We start from the raw sequence: 22,927 nt of genomic DNA, 5'->3' as shown, positions 1-22,927 counted from the left end.
CCATCCGGGGCCGTTACAAGTCACTGGGCCAGTGTCCCCAGAGCAAGCCCCTGTCCACCAGAGGCCCCAAGTATGACAGGCTCAGGACACTCTCCTGAGGACACGGGCTGGGTGGACGCTGCTCACGTCTTGGCTTCGTCCCTGGGTGAGAGCCCGAACTGGGGGCCGGCAGCCAGGCCTTCAGGGCAGGGATTACCATTAGCCACCGGCCCTCTGGGGCGACACCGGATCCTCCTGTGAAAACTTCCTCTCTCTCCCAGGCCCCTTTAGTCAGCAAACCCTTCCAGCAACGTCTCCAGGAAACACAGAAAAGCCAAGCTTTTCCAAAGTTAACAGAAACTAAGAAAGACATCTGAAGCCTTTTTCTAAATGACATTATTGCCAACTTTGTCAAGCATTCATTTGCTTGCCCCCCCACCCCCACCAGTTTCAAAGCTGATAAGCAATTTCTCTTTCTCACAGCCAGTGCCAAGAAAGAGACAGAGTAAAGAGCAAAGTACTCAGGAGATGTAAGCATTTACCATTCTAAAAATGGTAATGTCAGTTACATGACAAAACTAAGAATCAGGAAAATTTTGTCTCTAAAAATACCCACTCTGGAGCCAGGCCAAAGCAGACACATCCTTGCTTCACCCAACACACTTCTAACAGCACCAACGCACGCTTCAGCCTCTAGACCAAAAGACGGAGAAAATCACAACCAACCCATTCCTCTGAGGCTATGTTTGTGAAACACCAGCCCAAACACAGAAACACGTGAAAACTTACGACTGGAAACGACCTAAGAGGGATGTAGCGTTTACTGGACACAAACACACACACTTCATGACAATTATTTCAGGAACTGAAACTAATTTACCTTAAATTCCGTGACTGACTTGTATTCATTAGCTACAATTTTGTCTTTCATTGTCCCAAAATCCATCGGATGTTTTATTATCATCGAGTATCCAGGAGCAATTGCATCCGTGACAGGAAAAGCAAAAAATCCATGAGGATCTTTTCTGAAACAAAAACATCTTTATTTAAACTGGAAGACCCCTAAAATCTAGATTTGCAAATGATACAAAATCCCTCACAATAAAAAATCTGATACAACTGACCAAGTTTTGTTTCTCAAAAATAAAAATAAAACTTATGCTCTTTTTAAGTGTGGAGGGTATTTAGCATACACTAAAAACTCCAAAACTAGCATCCTGGCTCCAGCCGTGACGTCCACATCCCGGAGTCTCTGACACCCGACACTGACGCAAAGCGGGGACTCGAGGGCCCCGCCTGCTGGGCTTCCACACGGTGCTTGGCCACCCCGCCAAGACCGCCCAAAGGTCCCCACGCACAAGCTCTTCAGAAACACTCTTTACCTCTGCAGCTGGCGGAGGAAATGCTCTAGCAGTTGCTGAATAGGCGTGCTCTCGTTTTCAGCTGACAATTTAAACAGCAAAAAAATCAAGTTCAATAAAAGACCTTGGTATCGCTTCACTGGAGAGCTCCAGTTTCACAGCACGTACCTAGCTTTGTGTCTCAGGGGTTTAGGTTCCAGCAAGAACTGGGGACAAGGACAAACCAGACCCAACCTTGGCCTCCACACGGCTCAGCTGGGCGGGAAAGGGCACCCACAGGGTAAGAGCCCCAAACCCCAAGACTGCCGATATGCCTTCAAACATCAACACAAGCCATCACTCATCAATGTGTTTCCAGCCCCATCACTACTGGGCCCGGCACATCCCGGAGCAGGTCTGAACAAGAGAACAAAGGCTTTGCACACAGAAGTTCATCCTGGATTCACTGACCATCGTTTTACTGGAGAGTCCTAGATTTCTGGTCACACCTGTTGCTCATCTGCAAAATGGGGATAAAAACACACAGTGCGCGGGCTCTTGTGAGGACTGCAGCTGTTAACTACGTCTCTGGGCCTTAGGTGTGAAAACACGGTTTTCAGGGAACGTGAACACAGCTGTCTGCAGGTGTTTCCTTCTACAAGCTGAATGGAGGTATATCATCCTTCCTAGCTCTGTCTCTTGAGGGCCATACCCAGTGCCCAGATCTCGACTTCCGAAGGAAGCAGGGTTCCTTGGAAAAACGGCCGATCCCAGGGCCGATGCGCAACAGGACTGCAAACCAGCGGGTCCCCAACAGTAACACTCTGAGAGTGACCAGCGTAGGTCCAAGACAGCAACATCTGACCATCAGCTCTCCAAGTATGCTGGAGGGGAAGACCCAGGCCTATGAGCTCAAACAGGTAATCAGACAAAGCCAACGACGACCTGCAACTGTGCTAACCTTGCAGACACGCTCATCTAGCGAACTGGGGTTTTGTACCCGACTTTCTCCACTTCCCAACATGCACAGCAGCCTGAGTCCCACCCGCTCCCCATGGCAACGGCTGGCAGACGAGAGGGGTGTTGCCAGAAAACAGCACACCCTCCCCCACCGACCGCGACTGCCACACAATACCATACAATACCTCGCACTGCCCCCAGTAAATCCCAGGCGGTCAAACTCAAAGTCAAAAGGAGAAGCAGCTGAGGAGCAGACCAGCCTCCAACCCCGCACCTCCTGACCAGCAAAAGCCTTCGAGGGAAGTGACCACACACAGACCAGAGGGTCCCGAGCACCTCCTTGGGAAGCAGCTTTCCTTTGGTGGAGCCAGCACAGCTCGCAAGGTTTCTGATGGCCTGAATGACTGCTGCCAGCACCAGCATCCTCCCATCTACAACGGGCTTCTTAGCTCACCGGCTCAAAAACAACGCCTCAAGCAATCAGCGGCCACGCCTCGCTCTCCAAGTTCAGAGACGGCAGCAAGCACCTGCGACCAACCTCGCACTGTGTGAGGCCCTGCAAGCAAAGCACCGTCCCCCTGCCAGCGCTTGCAGGAGCGGTGTCAACTGCGACCTCACAGGGCCAGCTCCGACGCTCCAGGCACCTCTGCAAGGGCCGCACTTGCCTGGCTGCGTCCGGCAGGCTCGCACCGGTCGGTCGGGGGGCGGCTCCACCTCTACCTTCTTCCCGGGGTCGAAGTCGTCGGCTTCCCCCTCCGTGTCGCAGTGCTCCTTCTCCCGCTTGCGCTTCTTCTCCTCCTGCGAGCAACAGGGCAACAAGAGCAGTGCGAGCGGTTTAAACAGAGCTCCTGTCTCTCAGGGGACACGTGACGCAGACGGAAAGCCCTCCTACTCCAGACCCCATCACACAGACCCTCCTCGGGCTTGGGCTCGGACCCAGGCAGATAGCCAGAACCGAAGCAACCGGCCGCGTGGTCTGCGTTCACTGCCAACAGAACGCCCCCTCCTGCACCGTGCAGGCTTGCTGTCGCCCAGGCCCCAGGGCCACCATGCCAGAGGCCGCCCTGCTGTACCTTCCGCTTCCTCCTTTCTTCGTCATCAAGATGCTTCTCCTTCTCCGACTTCTTCTTCTTTTTCTTCTTCTTCTCTTTGTGCCTCTCTCGCTCGTGGTCTGACCTGTCGTCGTAGTAACTGGAGTCGTGGCCAGACCCCGAGAGTTCAGTCACTTCGCTTCCTCCGACCTTGAGGACCAGCTTCAGCGGCTTCTCCAGGGGCTTGTCCGTGTAATCTGCAGATACATGGGCGGTGCCCTTCACCACGTGTGCCCAGGCTGCGTGCAGGCAAACCCCACTACCCACTACCACTACCACTACCAGCTGGGTGGGAAGGCTGGCCCGTGCGCCGGTGTTACAGGGAGCACACCGGGGCCCAAGGAGGTGGAGGGACAGCAGGGGAACATCAAAGCCACCGGGGAAGGACGGTGGGGCAAGACCCAGGTGGCCTGGCTGTTACTTCCCCGTCCTCTCCACTTCCTGCCCCTTCACACTACCTCACCTCAGGGGGGCCGTGTTACTGTCACGGGCAAAGAACAGGACCTCCATGTGGGACGCGAAAGCCCCACCCCATCCCCAAACTCCTGTCCGGGGGCGCCCCCTTCCTGTCCTGCAGCAGCCCCGTCCGCTGACAGGGGCACTCACCGTGCAGGACCACGGCAGGCCAGGGGACAGCCAGGGACCGGGCGGAAGGGGACAGGGCGGGAACGACCCAGAGATGCTCCGCTCCCTTCCGGAAGATACAGGAGAGAGGCGAGCCAAACGCCCAGCAGCAGCGACCCCCGGCAGCGAGCTGGACCCCCGCCCACGTCCTCGGGGCCCCAGAGCCCCGCCCGCGAGCCCAGATCCCGGCCTACGAGCCCGGGACCCCCGCCTGAGACCTCAAGATTTCCGTCCTCAGCCCCGGGACCCCGCCTACGACCCCGGGACCCCAGACCCCCGCCCGGGTCCCCGGGATCCCCGCCCACCCGGGGTCACACAGCGCGCCCGCCACTCGCCTTCGTACGACGAGCGCCACTCGGTCTTGTGCTTCTTGTGCTTCTTGCCCATGGCGGCGGCGGCGGCGGCGGCGGCGGCGGCGGCGGCGGTGGGGTGGGCCCGGGGCCCGAGGCAGCAGCGCGAAACCCCGAGCACGGCCGCCGCCCCAGCCGCCCTAGCTCACTGCCCACCTCGCCCGCGGAGGTCGCCCGGCCGCGCCGGAAGCGGGCCCCGCGGCCGGAAGTGGCGCCACCGGACGGCAGCGAGCGCTTCCGGGTTGGGGGCGGCGCGCGGAGCGCGGCAGATTCGAAGCGCGGGCGCGGCCGGCGGGGCCGAGGCGGAGGCTGTGGCGGCGGTGACGGCGGCGCAGGGTGGGAGGCGGCGGCGGCCACTCTCCGGCCGGTATTCCGCTGCTGCTCCCGGCGGCGGTGGCGGGGGCGCCATGGACGAGGCCGTGGGCGACCTGAAGCAGGCGCTGCCCTGCGTGGCCGAGGCGCCCACCGTCCATGTGGAGGTGCACCAGCGGAGCGGCAGGTGAGCCGGCCGGCCGCGTGGACCCCGCCCGAACCCCCCACACCCGACCCCGGCCCCGACCCAGCGGACCCGCCCTGACCCGACCCCGGCCCCAACCCAGCGGACCCGCACTGACTCGACCCCGTCCCCGACCCAGCGGACCCGCCCGACCCAAACCCTGCCCCGACCCAGCGAACCCGCCCGACCCAAACCCTGCCCGGACCCAGCGAACCCGCCCGACTCGACGCCGGCCCCGACCCAGCGGACCCGCCCTGACCCGACCCCGGCCCCGACCCAGCGGACCCGCGCTGACTCGACCCCGTCCCCGACCCAGCGGACCCGCCCGACCCAAACCCTGCCCCGACCCAGCGGACCCGCCCGACTCGACCCCGGCTCCGGCCCCAACCCAGCGGACCCGCACTGACTCGACCCCGTCCCAGACCCAGCGGACCCGCCCGACCCAAACCCTGCCCCGACCCAGCGAACCCGCCCGACTCGACCCCGGCCCCGACCCAGCGGACCCGCCCTGACCCGACCCCGGCCCCGACCGGAACGCGTCTCCAACCCGTTCTGGACCCGCTCCGCCCGACCCGAGCCCGGCGCCCACTCGAACCCAGCCGGACCCAGAGGACTCGCCTGACCAACCCAGACCCCGGCCCCAGCCCCGACCCGAACCCGGCCCTGACCGGTTCTCGACCTGGCCCGACCCGAACCTGACCCCGACCTGAGCAGATCTGACCCGACCAGAAACCAACCCTAGCAGACTCACCCCAACTTGAGCCTGACCCCAACTTGACCCCGACCCGCTCTGACTCGGCCCTGAATGGAATCTGACCTGGACTCACGGTACCAAATCTGACCCTGACCCGAGCAGACCCGAACCCAACCTGACAGGACTCAGCCTGACCCTCCCCTGTCCCTGACCCCTGTGGACTTGGCCCTGTCCCACCAGACAGACCCCACCCAGGTGGACTGGAGTGTAGCCCACCCATAGGAGGAGATCCTGACCCATCCAGCCCAGCCCTCAACTGAGTCCCGGCCAGAGCCCTGCCCATCCGCACGTACACACCCGGCCTGACCTGAGCCCCAGCCCATGCTGCGAAGGGGCCGGGGACAAAGCTCCAGGTTCTGGGGAGTGGGGGGCGTTCCCCTCGGAGCCTGCGTCCCTCAGCCCTTCCGAGTGACTCCAGGCCCATCCACTTCCTTCCCGCCTCAGGATGGGTGGGGTCAGCTTGTGTCCAGGGGCCGCCTGGGGACAGAGCGCGGCAGGGGACTCCGAGCTTTCAGGCTCTAGCTCTGCCTGCCTCCCAGGGGCCGGTGTGCAGGGCTCGGGGTGAAGGGGCACTGTGGGGGACCAGCCCCAGGGGCTGGAACAGTGTGTGGGGCACCAAGCTGTGAGGGCAGAGCCAGTCGGTGTTGCTGGAGCGTGAAGTGTCAGGAGGGCAGTGGCGAGGTGGGCCGCGTGAAGCCTCGAAGGCCAAGATGAGAGCGTTGGATTTTCTGGGAGGCAGGCCTTGGGCGCTGGCTGCGTGCCGACGCTGGACCCAGAGCTGTGGGAGCGTCGCTTTCCTTGACAGCGGTGATGCCCAGCGTGTGTTGAGTGCCCAGCGAGTGCCATGCCTCGTCCTGAACACTGAATGTGTCGACTAACGTTCCGGGTGGCAAGGGCCGCTGCCCAGGCCGCGGGCCAGCGGACGGACTGCGCCAGGGTCCCAGGCGGGCCCTCCTGCCTGTGCTCTGAACTGCTGTGCTTCTCGCGTGTGGTCTCGGTTAGAGGAGAAAGGGAATGGCACTGTTAAAGTCTTGTGTGCAAACTTTGGCCTCATCTGTGTGCTTTGTTTCCCAGCACCGCAAAAAAGGAGGACGTAAAGCTGAGTGTCAGGAAGCTGCTCAACAGACACAATATTGTGTTTGGCGACTACACGTGGACTGAGTTTGACGAACCCTTTCTGAACAGAAACGTGCAGTCTGTGTCTATCGTGGACACGGAATTGAAGGTTAAAGACCCACAGGTAACTCCTGACAGCCGGCGCTGGGACAGTGAGCCCTCAGCTGGCTACGAGGCCAGCACGGGGAATGCTGTCAGCTGCTTTGATAGTGTGGTCAGAAACCGGTTCGTCTGTCCGTTGGTCTGCTGCTCAGACAAGTACCGGGAGAAGAGGTGCCCTGGGGTCAGGACGCTCCTGGTGCAGGAGGGGAGACGGTGGAGACTGGGGACGGGAGCGTGGTGCTGTCGGGTCCTGGGCTGCGCCGCTGAGCCCTGCGTGCCTTCCCTCCTGTTCCTCCAGTTGGCAGGCGTGTGTGGAGTGCTCAGGGTGTCAGGGCCTGCGAGTTGTGGGGGCTGCGAGCGAGACGGTCTGGCCTTCTAGCAGCTCCAGCGTCCAGACCTCACCGAGCGTCTTACGGGGTTTGTGTGTGCGGGTCAAGGGGAACTCTGCGTGGGAGGATGCGTTGAGCGGTCATTTCAGCGCTGGAAAAGCAACCCAAGCATCTGCCTCAGGAGGACGCGCTGTCACACCCGTGCAGTTCCCGTCTCAGAAAGAGTCGACTTGGAGGAATTGTTTGGCACTGAAATTATGCTGATGAGGCGGACTCCGCATTCTCACCTTAGGACTGATGTTTGTGGCGTTGTCAGAGTTCTCTCCACGCTGAGATCTGAGGCCATCATCCTTGATTGTAGCCGGCCTAGGGGAGCAGAAGAGCCTTCCCGCGGTCACGGGAGGACGCAGCCTAACCGGGGGGCATGGGTGCTGCCACTGAGCGTTTTCCTGTGTTCACTTTCAGCTCTGCAGAGTCACCTAGAGAAGTTTGTCCTAACGGATAACTGTGTGATTTTGTGGAGATGTAGGAACAAGCGTTTTTTACATATTGTTAATAGCTAACAATTTGAAGTGTTTTAACTATCCATCGATGAGAGACGGGGTTAAACAAATCCGACCCATCCACACCAAATATAACCATGAAAAAGCAGGAGGTAGATTTCTGTCTACTGATGCAAAATGGCCCCAAACTCGAGTAAGTGGGAAAGGCACAGTTAGAAAACTCTGGTAGAATCACGTTTTGGTCCACTGTGTGTGGATGTGTTGTTGACTATGACATCTGTGAAGCTGGATGTAGGGGGCTTTGCCATTCTGCATTCTATATTTGCATTTTTTCAAGAAGTGTGTGTTAGTTTTGTAATTATTAAAAAAAAGGTTTTTTTAATATATGTAGGACCCCAAAAAGGGAGAGACTGATAAACGTTTTTAAAAGGGCTAATCCTAAATCTGAAATAAAATGATAGCCTTTTCATCTAACCTAAGAGCTAGTTTTTAACATACTGCACGTTTAGTCTTTATCATTGGACTTTGACATCTAATTTTTATAGCTAGAATTGAAATGAGTTCTTTTCAGTTTGCATAGATTCATTTGATTTTTCCTTCTCGTCACAGCCCATTGATTTGAGCACATGCGCTATTGCACTTCACATCTTTCAGCTGAATGAAGATGGCCCCAGCAGTGAAAATCTGGAGGAAGAAACAGAAAATATAATTGCAGCAAATCACTGGGTTCTGCCCGCAGGTACTTGTGACGGTCACAGTAGGTGGAGCACGTGGAGGTGGTGAGGTCAGAGGGTGGCACTCGCCCCGGACTTGCTAGGTCACTTAACCAGGGAGAGTTTGTTTGTCTGTTTGTTTTGTAGGATTTTAGGGTGTTTTGTCTCCTGTGCAATGGAAAGTATATCACAGCAGAGGAAGGTAGAGATTCTAGTGTAAGACTGTTATTCCTTAGGCCCTCCAAGGTGGTGCTCTTCTTTCCTATCCGGAAGGAACACCCCTTCCTCCTGCCTCCTCGCTGCCTCTCTGTGGACTTTGCCGGTGATTCCAGCAGGTGGAGTCCTGGGTTAATTCAGTCGTCGGGTTTGTGCTGCTGTCCTAAGGGCTAGACTAGACTGCTACTGCCTGAGTGTTGGCAGTGGCGAGGGTGTCAGGTGCAGCGTCTGCACTGTGTCCAAGCACAGGTCCACAAGAGACATCGTGCGTGCTGACACAACCACAAAAGTAACCCCTTGACCCCAGTTAATTATCTGCCAAAAGTCAAGCGTGACTGGCATTTGTTTTGCGTCTTTAATTTTAAGAAAAATTTTTAAAAACTTACTTCCCTGTGATCAGAATCTCAGCTCGCCGTGTGTGGAGCAGTGGGGCGCATTGCTGGCTCAGGGCAGACCCACATGGTGGGTGTAAATGCTTGCTTTCCTAAAATGAGGGTTTTGTTTTCTTCTCTCCAGCTGAATTCCATGGGCTTTGGGACAGCCTGGTATATGACGTGGAAGTCAAATCTCACGTAAGTTACACCTTTTTCCCAAAGGCCCCGTGATTTGAAGTAGAATCATTATGGTGTTGCTCTCCAGCACCTTGGAGCCCCTTGACTCAAATGGGCTTTTGGGAAGCACTGCCCGCCAGCCCACGTCCTGGGTATCTGTCCTCTGGGGTTGCTCCCGAGTGGAGCTGTTCTCTGGGGAGCCCCTGAGGGAGAAACGAGGAGGAGCAGAATGTGAAGACCACTTTCCTTGGGTTATACTCGCAGGAGCCCACGGGCCGAGGGGGCAGTGCTGAGGGGCAGACAGAGCGGGTGGGCAGGTGTGAGCAACTCCTCGCGCATCCGAGCCCCCTTGGAGGAGTCGGGTTCTGCACGCTGTGGCGGGGTGCTAGAATTTGGCCTCCGGCCCCCATCACCCCAGGCTGCTCTGGGAGCCACAGCGCAACGGCAGAGTCCTGGCTGTCTTGCCTTTAGTGAATGTGCCGTGTGCTCGCCGGCTGCGTCGTCTTGGAGGAAGCAGCTCACTCATCGCTTGCTGAGTCCCTTAGTCAGCATGCGTGACGTGGCACTTCAAATAGAAATGACCTTTGTGTTTACCCCTTCTTATAGTAGTAGTGGCCGGCGCTTCTCCTCTTAGGTTTTAAGTTACCTCTAAAATGAAGGCCTGCGAAGCATCCACGAGCCCTTGGAGGCGGCCTCTGAGCGTGGCCTTGCTCCTGTCCCCTCTGCTCATCTAGGAGCACGTTTGGTGGAAGCTTTGCCGCGTGGCACCTCCATCGTGTTTCTCCTCTCTTTGCTCAGCTCCTCGATTACGTGATGACGACTTTACTGTTTTCAGACAAGAATGTCGACAGCAATCTCATCACCTGGAACCGAGTGGTGCTGCTTCACGGTAAAGCATGCGGCTTGTTTGACGAGATGAGCTGTGTGGACCGGACTTTACTCGTACCTTTGTCCTTCTGCCAGGTGTTCCAGCTCTTTCTTTTCTGAGGGAGCCAGAGCTGTCCGAGAGCGTTCCTTCTCTGAGATGCCGGTCCAGCTCACGTCTCTCTGGGCGTTTGCTACTTGGCCCTGGACTTGGCAGCCGCTGATCACTGCCTTGTGGCTTTTTATGTTGTTATTAAACTTTTCAGGCACCTGCCTTATTTCCCCAATTCTCATGCATTCCTGGGGGTAGAAGTTGCCTCATATTTCTCTGTAGTATTCTTAGAGCTTCACTTGGTGAGTAGTAAACTGCAAAAAACATACTTTACAGAACTTCTGTCCGGTTCTTCTCAGATGAAAATATTCTTCTTTTTTCTTAATGTCACTGGATAGGGAGGAATCGAGAGAATACTCAAATTGTAGTGAGGTAGGATCTCAGAGTAATTAGCCTGTTTATACCAATTAAGGTTGTCTGCTTGTATACAATCTTAAACAATCAGTTAGTGTCTTTTAAATGCAGATATCCCCAGCACATTGCCCTAATTCCAGGAACAGAGTAGACAATCAGCAGGTATTTTAACTAGTGAAATGAATGATTTTCCACTTAGAATTGGTTATGTATTTCCTGTTCAATTATTGAAAATGCTCACGGAAAGTCAGAGTTCAACGTGTCAGCATTTTCTGTTAGGCGCCTTTGTTCTTCCACATTGGTCACCTCCGAGCTTCTGCAGGGAGGTGTGCTAGGTGACACACAGGCTGGGCAGCTCCAAGCAGGGCCCTCGCCTTGGCCACCTTCTGGTTTAGTCTGGGGTGCAGGCCCACGTGGAAATAGCTCTAGTGAAAGGCAGGGGTGCTGTGGGCTGCAGAAGTAGCCCCTTCAGTGCCTCAGGAGTCCTGATTATCAAGAAACGTGTGTTTGACATTTTGAAAGGTGCCTTAAAGAGTGGGTTTCATAAGGACGTGTGGGGACGAGGCGAGTGTCAGTGAAGACAGACCAGGAAATGTAGTGCTCGCTCAGGATGCTGAGTGGCCCCTGGGGCCAGGAAGCAGTGTGTGTCATGGGTGGTGGAAGCTAAGACCAGAAATACGAGTTGCATTCAAACTAGGAAGAAAGAGGGAAAGACTTAAAGCACACTGGTAATATTTTGAGCATTTACCCTGCTAGCAGACTTTTTGTAAGTTAGCAAGTGCTTGTGGTACTAACTTCATGGCATTGAACTTTCTGCTGCTTCTTTTGTATTCCGTGGATAACGCAACTCCTATTGTTTTAACAATTTGTTACTGCACTGACTTAGAGACGTGTTTGCTTGGATTTTGTTACAGGTCCTCCAGGAACTGGAAAGACATCCCTGTGTAAAGCGTTAGCCCAGAAATTGACCATTAGACTTTCCAGCAGGTAACTTGGTCACTTGGGAGAAGAGGGCAGCAGGAGTGGGCTTGCTCGCCTTCTGTTGTTGACGCTGGAAGCTGTTCTTCTTTTTTAATCGTTTTACACGAATGGTAGGTCCTTCTCTTTCAACGTAAGTTAACGAATTCCTCTCTACCCAGGCTGGTCTTGAGTTACAATTCAGTCTTTTTCAATTTATGGAGACTCGCTCTATGAGCGCGTGTGCTCTGTCCTGGTGACTGTTCCACGTGCGCTTCAGAAGAGCGTGATCTGCTCCCGTTGGGTGGCGTGGGTCGTGGACGTTGTCTCAGGGTGCTTGGTCCCATGCTGATTGTCTGCTGTTCTCTCACGTACTGAGGGGGCGTGTCCGAGGCTCGAATCGTGGGTTTGTCTATTTCTCCTTGGGTTCTGTCAGTTTTGGGTTTATTGTTTCACCACATTTGGAAAATATTTAGCCGTAATTTTTTTAATTTCAGTGCCCCTCCTTTTTCCGGGAGTGCATTTATTTGCAGGTCAGACTGCCGGATGTTGTCCTGCACACTGACGTCCATTTTCATTTTTTCGGGTTTTTAAAATCTTCCTTGTTTCATTTTGGACAGTTTTCTGCAGTATCTAATCTGCTTTTAATTTCATTCAGTGAAATTTTCATTTCTTATCATGTATTTGTCTTCTCTGGAGGTTCCATTTATACTTCTCATTTCTCTCCTCATTAGGTTCTTATTAAAATCCTTGAGCAAGTGTGTAAGAGCTGTTTTAATGTTCTTGTCTACTCATTCCATCATCATCGTCATTCCTGAGTTTTTCTATTGACTGGATTTTCTCCTGGTTACGGGTCATGTGCGTCTACTGCTTGGCATGTGGAGTAGCTTTTGACTGACTGGACATTGTGGTCTCAGTGTCTGGATTCTCTCGTCTTCCTTTGAAGGCTGTCGAGTTTTGTTCTGGTGGGCGTTTCAGTTACTCTCGATTTGCTGTGATCCTTTGGGGGTTTGTTTCCAAGCATTGTTAGAGAGGGCCTTAGTCTAGTGTTACTTGATACTCAGGTGGGGCCCTTCTGTGGTCTCAGCTGAGCTCCTCGCATGAGTAACGAGCTCTGTCCACCTGGGCCCCTGGGAGCTGGAGTGCTCCCAGCCTGTGCGAGTGCCCGGAACCACTCAGCTCAGTCGTCTCCAGCCTCGTGGGATTTTCCTGCTCACCCACCCGAGTGCGCGGCAGACTCAGGGACCCCAGGCCGATTTCTGGAGCTTTATTCCCAGCCAACTCCCTCCCTCTGGATCTCTGCTCTGCAGCCTCCCGGCCGCCTCAGGCTCCCTGAACTCTGACCTCTGGCTCCTCCCTCAGCGCAATGGCTGTGCTCTTCCTGGTCCCCTCCAGGGCCACGTTCGAAGGTGATCCAGGCAGAAGGCCAGCGCACTCACAGGGCTCACCTCTTCCTTCTCTCCAGCTCGCGCTCCTCTGGCGCTGGTCGCCCAGTGCCGCTCACAGATGTTGTCCCTGGTTTTGTCTGGTTTTCTGGTCGATTTGAGGCAGAGGGCACGTCTGGTATCTGTCACTCCAGTGGGAATTTAGAAGAGGAAATTCTGTGAAACTGACTTTTAAATACCTGTTGTCTTTTCAAAATGTCCTGTGAGTATTTTTACATTGGGAAATTGCTTAATTTCAACCCTTTATTTCATGCTTAGCAACGTGGCCTTTGTCTTGACAGATGGACCTACATCTGGGTTTTAAAGATCTCTAGAGGTGGTTTCTTAAAACGCCAGAGAGTAAAGATGTTAGTACAAGAAATGTGACTTTTCCCATACAAAGATCTGGAAATATGTGTTTATTTTGTGGCTTAGAAATGGCAAAAGAAGACTTAGCAAGCCTTTCTAGTTCACTTTACTTGATAGTCAAACTGCTTTATGCTTAATTTCGTTTAATATTCAACCCAATCTCTATTTCCTTAGGTTGTCTGTCTCCCCCTGCTTTTGTAAACAGAATTAGTCAATGGTCTTTTTCTCCTTTTTAAACGGAAAGCCAGTGATACTCTTTGAAAGTGGTTGTTTCTCTTCTGGGGGCTTCTGACGTGAAAGGAGCTCTGAAGAGACCTGGGGTTGCGTCTCTTCTGCCTCCGTCTTGCCTCCTGTCTGATCTTAGTCGGAACTCAGGGCCTGCACGTCTGGGCACCTCCTGAGTGCGGGCGCAGTGCTGGTCTCGGGGTCCCTACAGGTAATGGTTCACGGGGCCGCCTGCGCCTTCTGGGCCTCAGGGGTTTCCAGGAAGTGATTTTGTGCTGGAAAACAAGTTGTCAATTCTTCAGGGTTTTGTGGAAGGGTGAAAATGTTCAGCTCTGGCCAGAAAACTTTTCATGCTTGTGTTTTGTTTTGCTTGACATATTGTACTGGTCATACTTTGTAAACACAGAAGTAAAACTATAGGTAGATTAAAAAGGAGAGGGATTTTACTCTTGCTTTAATTCAAATAAAGATATTTAACTTGAAGAACTTTTCGATTAGAACTATTGATTGCATCTTGTTCCATTTGTCGTAGTTCTTTAGTATGCGGGGTGCTAGGTCCCTGGATCCTTTGTTAGTAGTTGTGACGATTTAACAAGTTAGTAATTCTCAACATGCTGGGCAGTTGAAAGATGCTGTAAGAAGGAAGCGAAAGTGGCTGCCACTGAGGGTGCTGTAGGTCTGATTTGTGAAATAATTGTCTGAACTCTGTGTTTCATCATCTTAGGTACCAGTATGGCCAATTAATTGAAATAAACAGCCACAGCCTCTTTTCTAAGTGGTTTTCAGAAGTAAGTATTAATTCTAATCCTCTGGATTGTCAGCATGTAGTTGAAAAGAAGTCCCATATGTTAGGCAGACAGCTGCAGGAGAGAAGTAGGTGAAATGGGTGAGTGAACCGTGGGTCTGACTCTGGTCAGAGGAAGGTTCCAGAGCTAAGCAGTAACTTGGAAATAGTCCGAGGCCTGAGAGGATCTCTGTTGGTCACATCTCGACCTTTGGCCAGGTGGGGCAGGATGTTCAGCATTCTCTTAGGATGGAAGGGGTCCCACGTTCTAACGTGGACTGCACCCTTGGCTGAGCATGGCCTCAGCTGAGCCTTGTTCCACCATCTGTGAATTGAGGGGCTCAGACGAGGTCATGTCACAGGTGCCCCTCACCTCGAAGGGCTCTGCCCCAGACACCTGTGTCATTAGGTCCCTCTGTAGATGGTGAGTGGGGACCGGGAGTGCCCGGCCGGTTTGCATGCTGGCCTCCGTGATCCATCTCGTTCCTGGCCAGTAGAACGGCTAGGAAAGAGAGAGTGAGAGAAAGACAGGCAGGTAAGCTGAGGTGCGAGTCGCTCCTGTCCCGTGCTGCGTAGCTCTGGACAGGAGCAGAGGTGGGCTCAGATCTCAGCATTTGGCACATGAAGCAGGGAGGGAGGGCATTTGGGTTGACCTCCTGTATGGACCTGGCTTCTCTGGTTCACAGAGTTCTCTGAGGGGCTGTCGAGACAGTGGGCTTGTGGGGCAACCTGGGGTCAGAGCGAAGCCTGATGGGGATGGTGGGCGCACGTGTGCACCTGGTAGCAAGACAAGTGTATGTCGACACTAAAACAGTGTTTTGGTTCCAGAGTGGCAAGCTGGTAACTAAGATGTTCCAGAAGATTCAGGATCTGATTGACGATAAAGATGCTCTGGTGTTTGTGCTGATTGACGAGGTAGGCATATTCATACGTTGACCCTGGGCCTGAGGGAATTCAGGACTGAGTTCCCTCTCAGTGTGGCCCGGGCACAGCCAAGCCTCACTTGATCCAGCATCCATCCCACACATGGTGCCACGCAGTGCTGTCCTCCTTGGCTCCCCACACACCAGGCTCCCGGCACAGGCGGGCACGCGCGCTCGCATTCCTCTGTTGATTCCCTCGCTCAGCTGCTGTGTGCTAGGGCTGCCCCTGGGGCTGGCACCGTCCTTGTTGACCCATTGCTCCATCCCCACAGGTAGAGAGCCTCACAGCTGCCCGCAATGCCTGCAGGGCAGGCGCTGAGCCTTCAGATGCCATCCGCGTGGTCAACGCCGTCCTGACCCAGATCGATCAGATTAAAAGGTAAGGCTCTGACACACGGGACTGTACGTGAGGTCACTTACCTGAGAGGTTGTAGAGAGGCTGTGAGAGGAACAGGCAGCTCTAGACCTCACTCCCAGCTCTTCTGACTGAAAACGCATCTGGCATGGGGTGGTCCCTGTCTTTCTCTGTGTGTGCAGCAGCATATACTAAGTGCATTTTTTAGAAATTAAGTACTTCCTTCTTTATTAAAGTATTAAAATGTAAAGTAGAACTGGGGCATGGTGAACATTTACACACTAGCATCCCAGTGTTAGTGCCAACACGACTGGTGTCTCGTGGTTGAAGGCTGACACTGGGCAGGCAGAGCATTTCCTGGGGCCGGATTTCGTGTCTCCACAGTCCAGTTTGCAGGTCCAGGGCCTGTGGTAGTGTCCCCAAAGTGGATCCGGCTTTAGGGAGCAACTCCTACTAACCAGACTCGCGAAGAAGTGATGTCCAAACCAGAACCCCCATCTGCCCTTTGCAGCAGTTTGGCATGCCCTCCGTCCTCGAAATTCTCACGTTTGCTCTCTCGAGTGCCCTTTCTGCTTTCAGGCGCCAGGGCTCTGAAGCGTCGACAGGGTCTGGCTGGTTGAGTGGGGAGTAACAGCGAACCAGACTGTTGAGGGTTGTTTTCTCCAGGCCTTCAGCGTTGTTTGCAGGAGAGAACGTCTCGCTTTCTGGAGCTGCAGTTGTCTGTCTGTCAGCTGCTCGCCCTCTTGCGGGCAGGCCTTGTGCCAAATGTGGCGTTTCCTGGCCTCCACTCCTTCCTTCCCCATGGCTCCTCAGGCTGATTTCTGCTCCTGCCGCCACCCCTCATGCACCTGAGCACTAGTGTTCTCTTCCTGGAACTTTCTGCAGCATTCGACCCCCTGGTGACCCCCGTCTCCACTCTCCCGACCAGCTCAGTGTCTGCTGCAGGCACCTCCCGCCTCCTCTTCAGGGGCCCTGCACAGCCTGTCTCCAGCCCTCTCTAGGGTCGCTCAAGCTCTGGTGGGCAAGTCCCCATGGCAGACCTGCACCTTCACTTGTGACCAGACATCAGACACGATACTGGCTGCTCACTCAGCCTGAAACCCCAACTTCCAGGGTTCCCGTTACACTGATGGCTGTACCACACACCCACTGCTCAAGCCAGAAGATGGGGTCTCCCGACTCCCCCTCCATGAGAGGGTGTGTGGGCTGTGATTTCTCTTGCCTTCCTTGCCTCGTGTCATTTTGTGCTCCTAGTTTAGGCCCCTCTCTGGGTGGCCCTTCCACCCCTGCCCGTGTGTAGATCTGACCCTTTGTGACAAATCCCACCCCTGGATGCGGTTCCCAGCCCCATTCTCCCTCTGCACCCCACAGCCTCACGCTCTGGGTGCTGGACCAAGCAGCCTGTGCTTGCCCGGCCTCCACAGGCTCTGCCTGGGCTCCTGGGACCCATATGCCCCACCCCTACCCTTGCTCGGCTCACCTGCTCACCCTTCAGAGAACTGTGTGCCTACTGCCAGACACATGTGGAGCTGACCCCCTGGTGATACCCTGGCCACACAGCTGCCTGTGGCCTGTCTCTGCTGGCTGCTGCACCCTGGAGTGCAGTGCTGCCGCAGTCCAGCTCCCAAGCCCACCAGGCCAGGAGATGTGCTCCCCGGGGACCCCCTGCCCGCTCTGTGCTGGTCTGTGCCAGTGAGTGGAGCGGACAAGGACGGGTCTCTTGTGGAGTTTGGAAGCTAGAGGGGAAAGCAGTGTAAACAGGATAAATAACTCGGCTCCATGGTGTGGCGGGGTGACAGCTGTGTGACAAGCGGTCCTGTGGCAGTGCCCAGGCAGGCAGGAGTGTGGATGCTAGGGGTCAGGGATGGGCGATGGGGATGCTGCACAGAGAAGAGAGCTTTTCTGTGGCTGCAGGAGGCGAGGGAGCTGTCAAACTGGGATCTAGGAGAGCTTTCCGGAAGACAGAGGAGCAACGAGAACGAGGCCCCAGGCAGGGTCTGCTTGGCCCGGCACCTGGTGTTGCAGCCGGAGAGCCTGGCAGGAGGGGGCTTAGGCAGGAGCTCACAGATGCAGGTCCTCAGAGGGCCTCGCAGGCAGTGTTGGACGGTGCACAGTGGCTGAGCGATGCTGGCTGGTGCACAGTGGCTGAGCAATGCTGGCTGGAGCCCAGGGCCCTCGCGGCACCTCTCCTGGCACTGCCAGGGTCGGGCGGAGTGACTGGTTCTCACTCCTCTGCCTCCAGGCACTCCAACGTGGTGATCCTGACCACCTCCAACATCACGGAGAGGATCGATGTGGCCTTCGTGGACAGGGCCGACATCAGGCAGTACATCGGGCCGCCCTCGGTGGCAGCCATCTTCAAGATCTACCTCTCCTGCCTGGAGGAGCTGATGAAGGTACTTGGCTTTTTCCCGCTCTCTTTTAATCAGTAGGTTTCTTGTATTTTCTTAATTCCCCTGTAGGGCTTTAACCACCTTAGGTTGAAAAGTGTAGTTTGTTGCATATGACGGTTTATTGAGTTAATAGTCAAAATTATGGCCACTGACTCAACATTTTTGGTGCAAAACGCTCATCCTGTTGTTTGGTCCACCCATTTGCAGGCAGTGTGGGAGCGGGAGTGTGGCTGTAGTCCGCTGCCTGGCGAGTCTAGGTTCCCATGGCCTTTGAACCTGACTCCTCTCTGGGCTTCTATTTGCTGCCCTGAAAGAGGGGGAGCAGTAGAGGTCCTGGTTCAGAGGGAGGTCATCCTGCCTGGAGGTCACAGTTCACAGGGAGGTCATCCTGCCTGGAGGTCGTAGTTCACAGGGAGGTCATCCTGCCTGGAGATCGTAGTTCACAGGCAGGTCATCTAATTGGAGGTCACAGTTCACAGACTGTCACTGGCTACAGTGTTTGTGTCCCTTGGGTCCCGTGTTCTGGGATGGCTGGGAGCACGGCAGCAGTGAGCATGATGATGTTCGCAGGCGGTCTCTTGTGAGTCAGTCTCACGGGACCTGCACTTGCCTGGGCGCCAGGAGCTCTGGGCACTTGGGGCGTGGGCAGTAACCAAACCAGCCAACGAATGGGGATTTGCACCATGATAGTCACGATGGCGTTATTGTAACTGGCTGGTGGGGTGGGATCGACCCCCACCCTGCAGCTGCTGCCTGGCTCCGTGGAGCTGGGGCCCCCACGTCCCTGACGAGGATGGCGCAGCTCCTGTGATGGGCACGGGAGAGCTCGTCTCGACTCCAGGGCAGCACGGTCCTGGCGCATGTGTCCCATCCTGCTTTTCTGTGGCGTGGGGGGAAGGGAGGGAGGTCCTGTGGAGCTTCAACTTGCAATGCTGAGAGACGGGTGGAAACGTTCTGGTGTGGCACTGCTGCCGAGGAGCCAGTGTGGTGGCGGATCCCGCTGGAGGTCGCCGAGCACCTTCAGCGCTGTGTCACGCGTGCTCGTGCTGTGAATCCAGGGGATGTTCCCAGGGTTAGCCAAGCGTGCGGACTTGTTCTGGGAGCTGAGCACACGGGGCAGGGTAGTTTCTCAGTCAAACAGTTTATAGGAAATTAAGATGTTCTGATGTGGCTGGTTCTGAAGGCTGCAGGTGTGTGACTGGCCCACTCTGTCAGGAGCCTGTGGCTCACCATTCTGCACTCGTCTGTGGGACGGTGTGGGTCACGTGAGGGCGGGGGGGCAGTCTGGGGAGGCTGTAGGGCACTGAGAGAGCCGAAAAGTTCAGAGCTCACCGGACAGAAACGCCATGTCTTAGTTTCACCCACGGCCCTTTCCAGACCTCCCAAACATGCAGAGAAAGCCTCTCCCTCCTCCTCTCGCCTGGCTCCCAGGTGGAACCACTTCATGCTGGAAGTCCTTCAGCAGTGCTCCGTGTGCCAGCCCGACCATTTAGTGAAGCTACTTGGTGTCTGATGTGCAGACACGTGGTCCACGAGGCGAGCTTTGCAGCCCAGATCTGTGGTCAGTCGGAACCTGGCTGTGTCAGTCTTAAAAACAACAAGTGGAGACCCTCCTTGAACGGCGGGCGAAGTTCTGGCTCCAGGGCCCGGCTCTGCCCATCTGTGGGTCGTGACACGTTGTTGAAACCCAACAGCAGACTGGACTCAACGCCTCCCAGTCCCTCCCGGCCCTGACCATGGCGAGGACACGTTTTCGCCAAAAGCACGGGAGAGGCTGGCTCCCTGCTGACTTCTGAGGCGTTTCACTATTTGTGTACTTATCTTCGTTTGAAGAAGCAGGACTGTGTGTGTGTGTGTGTGTGTGTGTGTGTGTGAGAAAGAGAGAGAGAGAGAGTGAGAGGGGCACCGGCCTGCTTCTGGTGTGGCTGTGCATGTTAAATGGTCACTATTTGTGCTTCTGCGAGAGGGGACATGGTTTACCTTCACTCTCTAAGTGCTGCACCTCTTGCTGACCTCTTGTGCCCTTTGTCCCCTGTGGGCCTCACCGTAACCACTGCCTCTGTCTCCCCAGTGTCAGATCATATATCCTCGCCAGCAGCTGCTGACGCTCCGCGAGCTGGAGATGATTGGCTTCATTGAGAACAACGTGTCAAAGCTGAGCCTCCTTTTGAGTGAAATTTCAAGGTGTGAATTGACCTCGTTTTTGTACCCGAGAAAAGTCCTTTTGCCGTAGTAACGAGGGAGAGTTGTAGTTGACTGTGGCAGCTGAGGTAGCAGTTTGGGGGTTAGAGGCCTGGGAGTGGAATCCCAAGGCATTGCATGTGTGCTGGGAGAGCTCGAGAGCCCCTGACCTCTCTGGGCCTCAGTTTCTCTACTGCAAGATGGGGCTCAGCTGCCCTCACAGGGGTGCCAGCAGACAATGGGAAAGTGCTGCACTTGTGTTGGAAAAGATAGACATTTACATTAAGGCTTTCTTGATGCATAAGTCATTCCTTACACAATATTTGTTAAATTTCTGCAAATTGGCAAGAAGAAAATAAAATGGAAGCCTTCACTTCAATGAGTAGAGTAAATAATTTCAGGGTCCTGTGCTTGGTGCTTTGGGAAATAAAGTGTATGGTCCAGCTGCCCTGGCGCCAAGAAGGAAGCACGTAACGCGTGTGCAGGGAGAATCGCTGGCTTGCATGCTGGGCTGCGGCTGGTGTGTTTTCAAGTTCTCAGGGGGCTTTGCTGACCAGGGGGTGGGGTGGGTGGGAAAGTGGAGCGGAGCCTCAAAGGACAGAGAGAGGGGGAGGCTGCGGGCCTGTGTGCTGAGGACCTCGGGCGGGTCGCGCTGCAGGGACCCGGCAGAGGCACTGGCAGGGCCAAGGGCCCAGTAGGGGCCTCAGAGTTCTGACCAGAGAGTTTGAACTTTATTCTGAAGCTACGAGACGTGGAAGGTTTTGAACGAAAGGACAGCGTGAAGAGCACGTGTGTTTGGATTATTTGTTTGCATTTTCTGTTGAAGAGATTTAAACTGATTGAGACAGGACAGAAGAGAGCAGTCCAGAGATGTGTGCAAAAATTAATGGGGGCCAGCCCTGGGCCTAGTGGTTAAGTTCAGCACTCTCCGCTTCAGTGGCCCGGATTCGGTTTCTGGGCGCAGACCTACACCACTGGTTGGTGACCATGCTGTTGTGGCAGCTCACATACAAAAGAGGGAAGATTGTCACAGGAGTTAGCTCAGGGCGAATCTTCCTCACCAAAAAAAAACCAACAAAAAATTGATGAAGTTGTGAACCAGCTGGTTACTTGGGGAATCTGTGCCATGGTGGCCACTCGCCACCGTGTCCCACTCCGGGTGAGGCACTCCCGGCAGGCGTGGTCCCTGGCGCAGCAGTGGCCGTGAGCCGTGTATCAGGGCAGCGAGGGCCCTGTCCCACCTAGAGCAGTAGCTGAGGACCAGAGACCAGCCGAGGCTGTGGGGGAGGCATCTTCAGGGACGAGGGACTCTGTCCTGGGACTGCCACTGTCTGTGGGAGCTGACGTCCTCTGATGCGGTTACGTTCACAGGAAGAGCGAGGGCCTCAGCGGCCGTGTCCTGAGGAAGCTGCCTTTCCTGGCTCATGCACTGTACATCCAGGTGAGTCTCCCGAGTCCTCACCCAAGTGCTCGGTCCTCACCACCACCCACCCCATCCAGCAGGGCGCGGCCTTGCTGGAGTTGCACTCCATACATGGTACCTGCCCTATTTTATCCCAGCTTCTAAAGCGACGGGCTCCTGGGCACTGGGAGGAGTTCCCTCTGATGCCGTAGGGGCAGGGCCCCTCGAGTCCTCTGAGAAGAGACGGACACCTTCGTGGTGCGTCGGGAACTCACATCCCGGCCTCCCTGGCCCCCTCAGGCACTCGTGCCCCTCAGGGCTGGGCTCAGCTCCCAGAACAGCAGCCTGGGGTCACAGCGCACTAGCCCTGAGCTGGGGCTGTACCCCTATGCCGTCTGCACCGTGGGCAGGGCAGGTCCTGCCGCATGACCCCACCAAGGGCGAGGACCACCCCACAGTGCTCGTGTGTTCTCCCAGGCCCCCACTGTCACCATAGAGGGATTCCTCCAGGCCCTGTCTCTGGCGGTGGACAAGCAGTTTGAGGAGAGAAAAAAGCTTTCGACCTGCGTCTGATCTGGGCTTCCCCGCCTGCAGTTTTCTGATTGTGAACCCGAAACCAGTGAGTGACGTCACCTCCTGAACAACTGCGGTGGCCCCGGAAATCTCCATGCAATGAGACTCAGGCCTGCAGGCCAGAGACCCGGGACCCAAGCGCTGTGAAAAGAAGCGTGTTGTCTTTACGTATTTTTAAATGCACATTAGAAGACAGATGACCTGCTGTGTTCACTGTTTAAATGATGATGATTCGAGTTCTCTTGTCTCTGTAGAGAAGTCTGACAGTGTTTGTTCCATCCGGCCTCCAGTCGATTGGACACAAAGTGCTGACAAGCTTTGTCTAAAAAAGATGATTAATATAGTTTTTATAAAGACGAAAGAGAAACTATATTGCCTTAAATAAGAATGTAATCATAGCATTGAAAAGTGAACATGTCACTCAAGGTAGAAGGTGGCATTTGCTTTCCACCGTGAGCTTGTTTTATTTACTGCAAACATCTCAGAGACTATTTAATGAATAAGAAAACCCATTCCTGTGTCATAGAAATTGGGGAAAAAATTCTGGCTAAAGTGTTGTTCACAAAATCAGACGTGGCCCATCTGTAGGGAGGCGCAGCCCTTGGCGTTTGATATGAACGTGTGCCTAGCGCAGGCGAGCATTGCCTGGATGCTTCTGCCCATTTTTTTGTTCAGTAATGTTGTTCATTGAACAATGAAGATTCTCAAATGAAGATTCACGTTAACAAAAGTAAAATAAATTGGCCACTAATCGGTGTATTACATAGAATATTATGTTTTGCATTTATCTCATGCTAAGGTAAATTTCACATTAGTGTTTTGTACACATTTCTTAAAGACAATATTATTTGTTATAGAACTTAAGTATTAAAATTGTTTTTCCAGAA

General features: G+C 54.8%; 2 protein-coding genes across 10 annotated transcripts in view; one reads left to right on the top strand and one right to left on the bottom strand.

Annotated features, from left to right (window-relative positions):
- BRD9 (bromodomain containing 9) overlaps positions 1–4,557 on the bottom strand; it is a 26,200-nt gene extending 21,643 nt beyond the window's left edge. For 3 of the 6 annotated variants that reach the window (XM_014734948.3, XM_023625897.2, XM_070246155.1), the window contains exons 1-3: positions 4,330–4,548; positions 3,353–3,567; positions 2,945–3,077 (exon numbers count right to left, since the gene is read on the bottom strand). In XM_014734948.3, coding sequence (XP_014590434.1) covers positions 2,945–3,077; positions 3,353–3,567; positions 4,330–4,381 — 400 coding nt within the window. In that variant the 5' untranslated portion in view covers positions 4,382–4,548. Of the gene's footprint in view, positions 1–859; positions 1,005–1,361; positions 1,423–2,944; positions 3,078–3,352; positions 3,568–4,329 lie in introns of all 6 variants that reach the window. The other 3 variants (XM_005604367.4, XM_005604368.4, XM_001491044.7) reach the window with 2 other exon arrangements.
- TRIP13 (thyroid hormone receptor interactor 13) lies at positions 4,385–22,927 on the top strand. 4 transcript variants are annotated; one of them, XM_023625898.2, is made up of 13 exons: positions 4,385–4,843; positions 6,669–6,834; positions 8,254–8,383; positions 9,090–9,145; positions 9,923–10,013; positions 11,369–11,441; positions 14,154–14,217; positions 15,042–15,128; positions 15,409–15,515; positions 17,734–17,887; positions 19,956–20,068; positions 21,437–21,506; positions 21,945–22,927. In XM_023625898.2, the coding sequence occupies exons 1-13, from the start codon at positions 4,752–4,754 to the stop codon at positions 22,038–22,040; spliced, it is 1,299 nt and encodes a 432-aa protein (XP_023481666.1). In that variant the 5' UTR covers positions 4,385–4,751; the 3' UTR covers positions 22,041–22,927. The 4 variants fall into 4 exon arrangements, with proteins under 4 accessions (XP_023481666.1, XP_070102257.1, XP_070102258.1 ...); XM_070246156.1 differs by having other exon boundaries at positions 4,583–4,843; positions 22,062–22,927; XM_070246157.1 differs by lacking the exon at positions 4,385–4,843 and adding an exon at positions 4,851–5,668.

The sequence above is a fragment of the Equus caballus genome, chromosome 21, assembly GCF_041296265.1.
Source record: "Equus caballus isolate H_3958 breed thoroughbred chromosome 21, TB-T2T, whole genome shotgun sequence".
In the NCBI taxonomy this organism is placed as follows: domain Eukaryota; kingdom Metazoa; phylum Chordata; class Mammalia; order Perissodactyla; family Equidae; genus Equus; species Equus caballus.
Note: the sequence above shows the minus strand (reverse complement) of the source record. Positions and strands in the feature narration are given on the sequence as shown.

Bases quoted from the DNA above. Each gene is read 5' to 3' on its own strand.
- TRIP13 (XM_023625898.2), top strand. From the start codon at position 4,752: ATGGACGAGGCCGTGGGCGACCTGAAGCAGGCGCTGCCCTGCGTGGCC. The intron at 10,014-11,368 runs GTAAAGCATGCG...ATTTTGTTACAG, and splicing joins CCGAGTGGTGCTGCTTCACG to GTCCTCCAGGAACTGGAAAG. The intron at 11,442-14,153 runs GTAACTTGGTCA...TCATCATCTTAG, and splicing joins ACCATTAGACTTTCCAGCAG to GTACCAGTATGGCCAATTAA.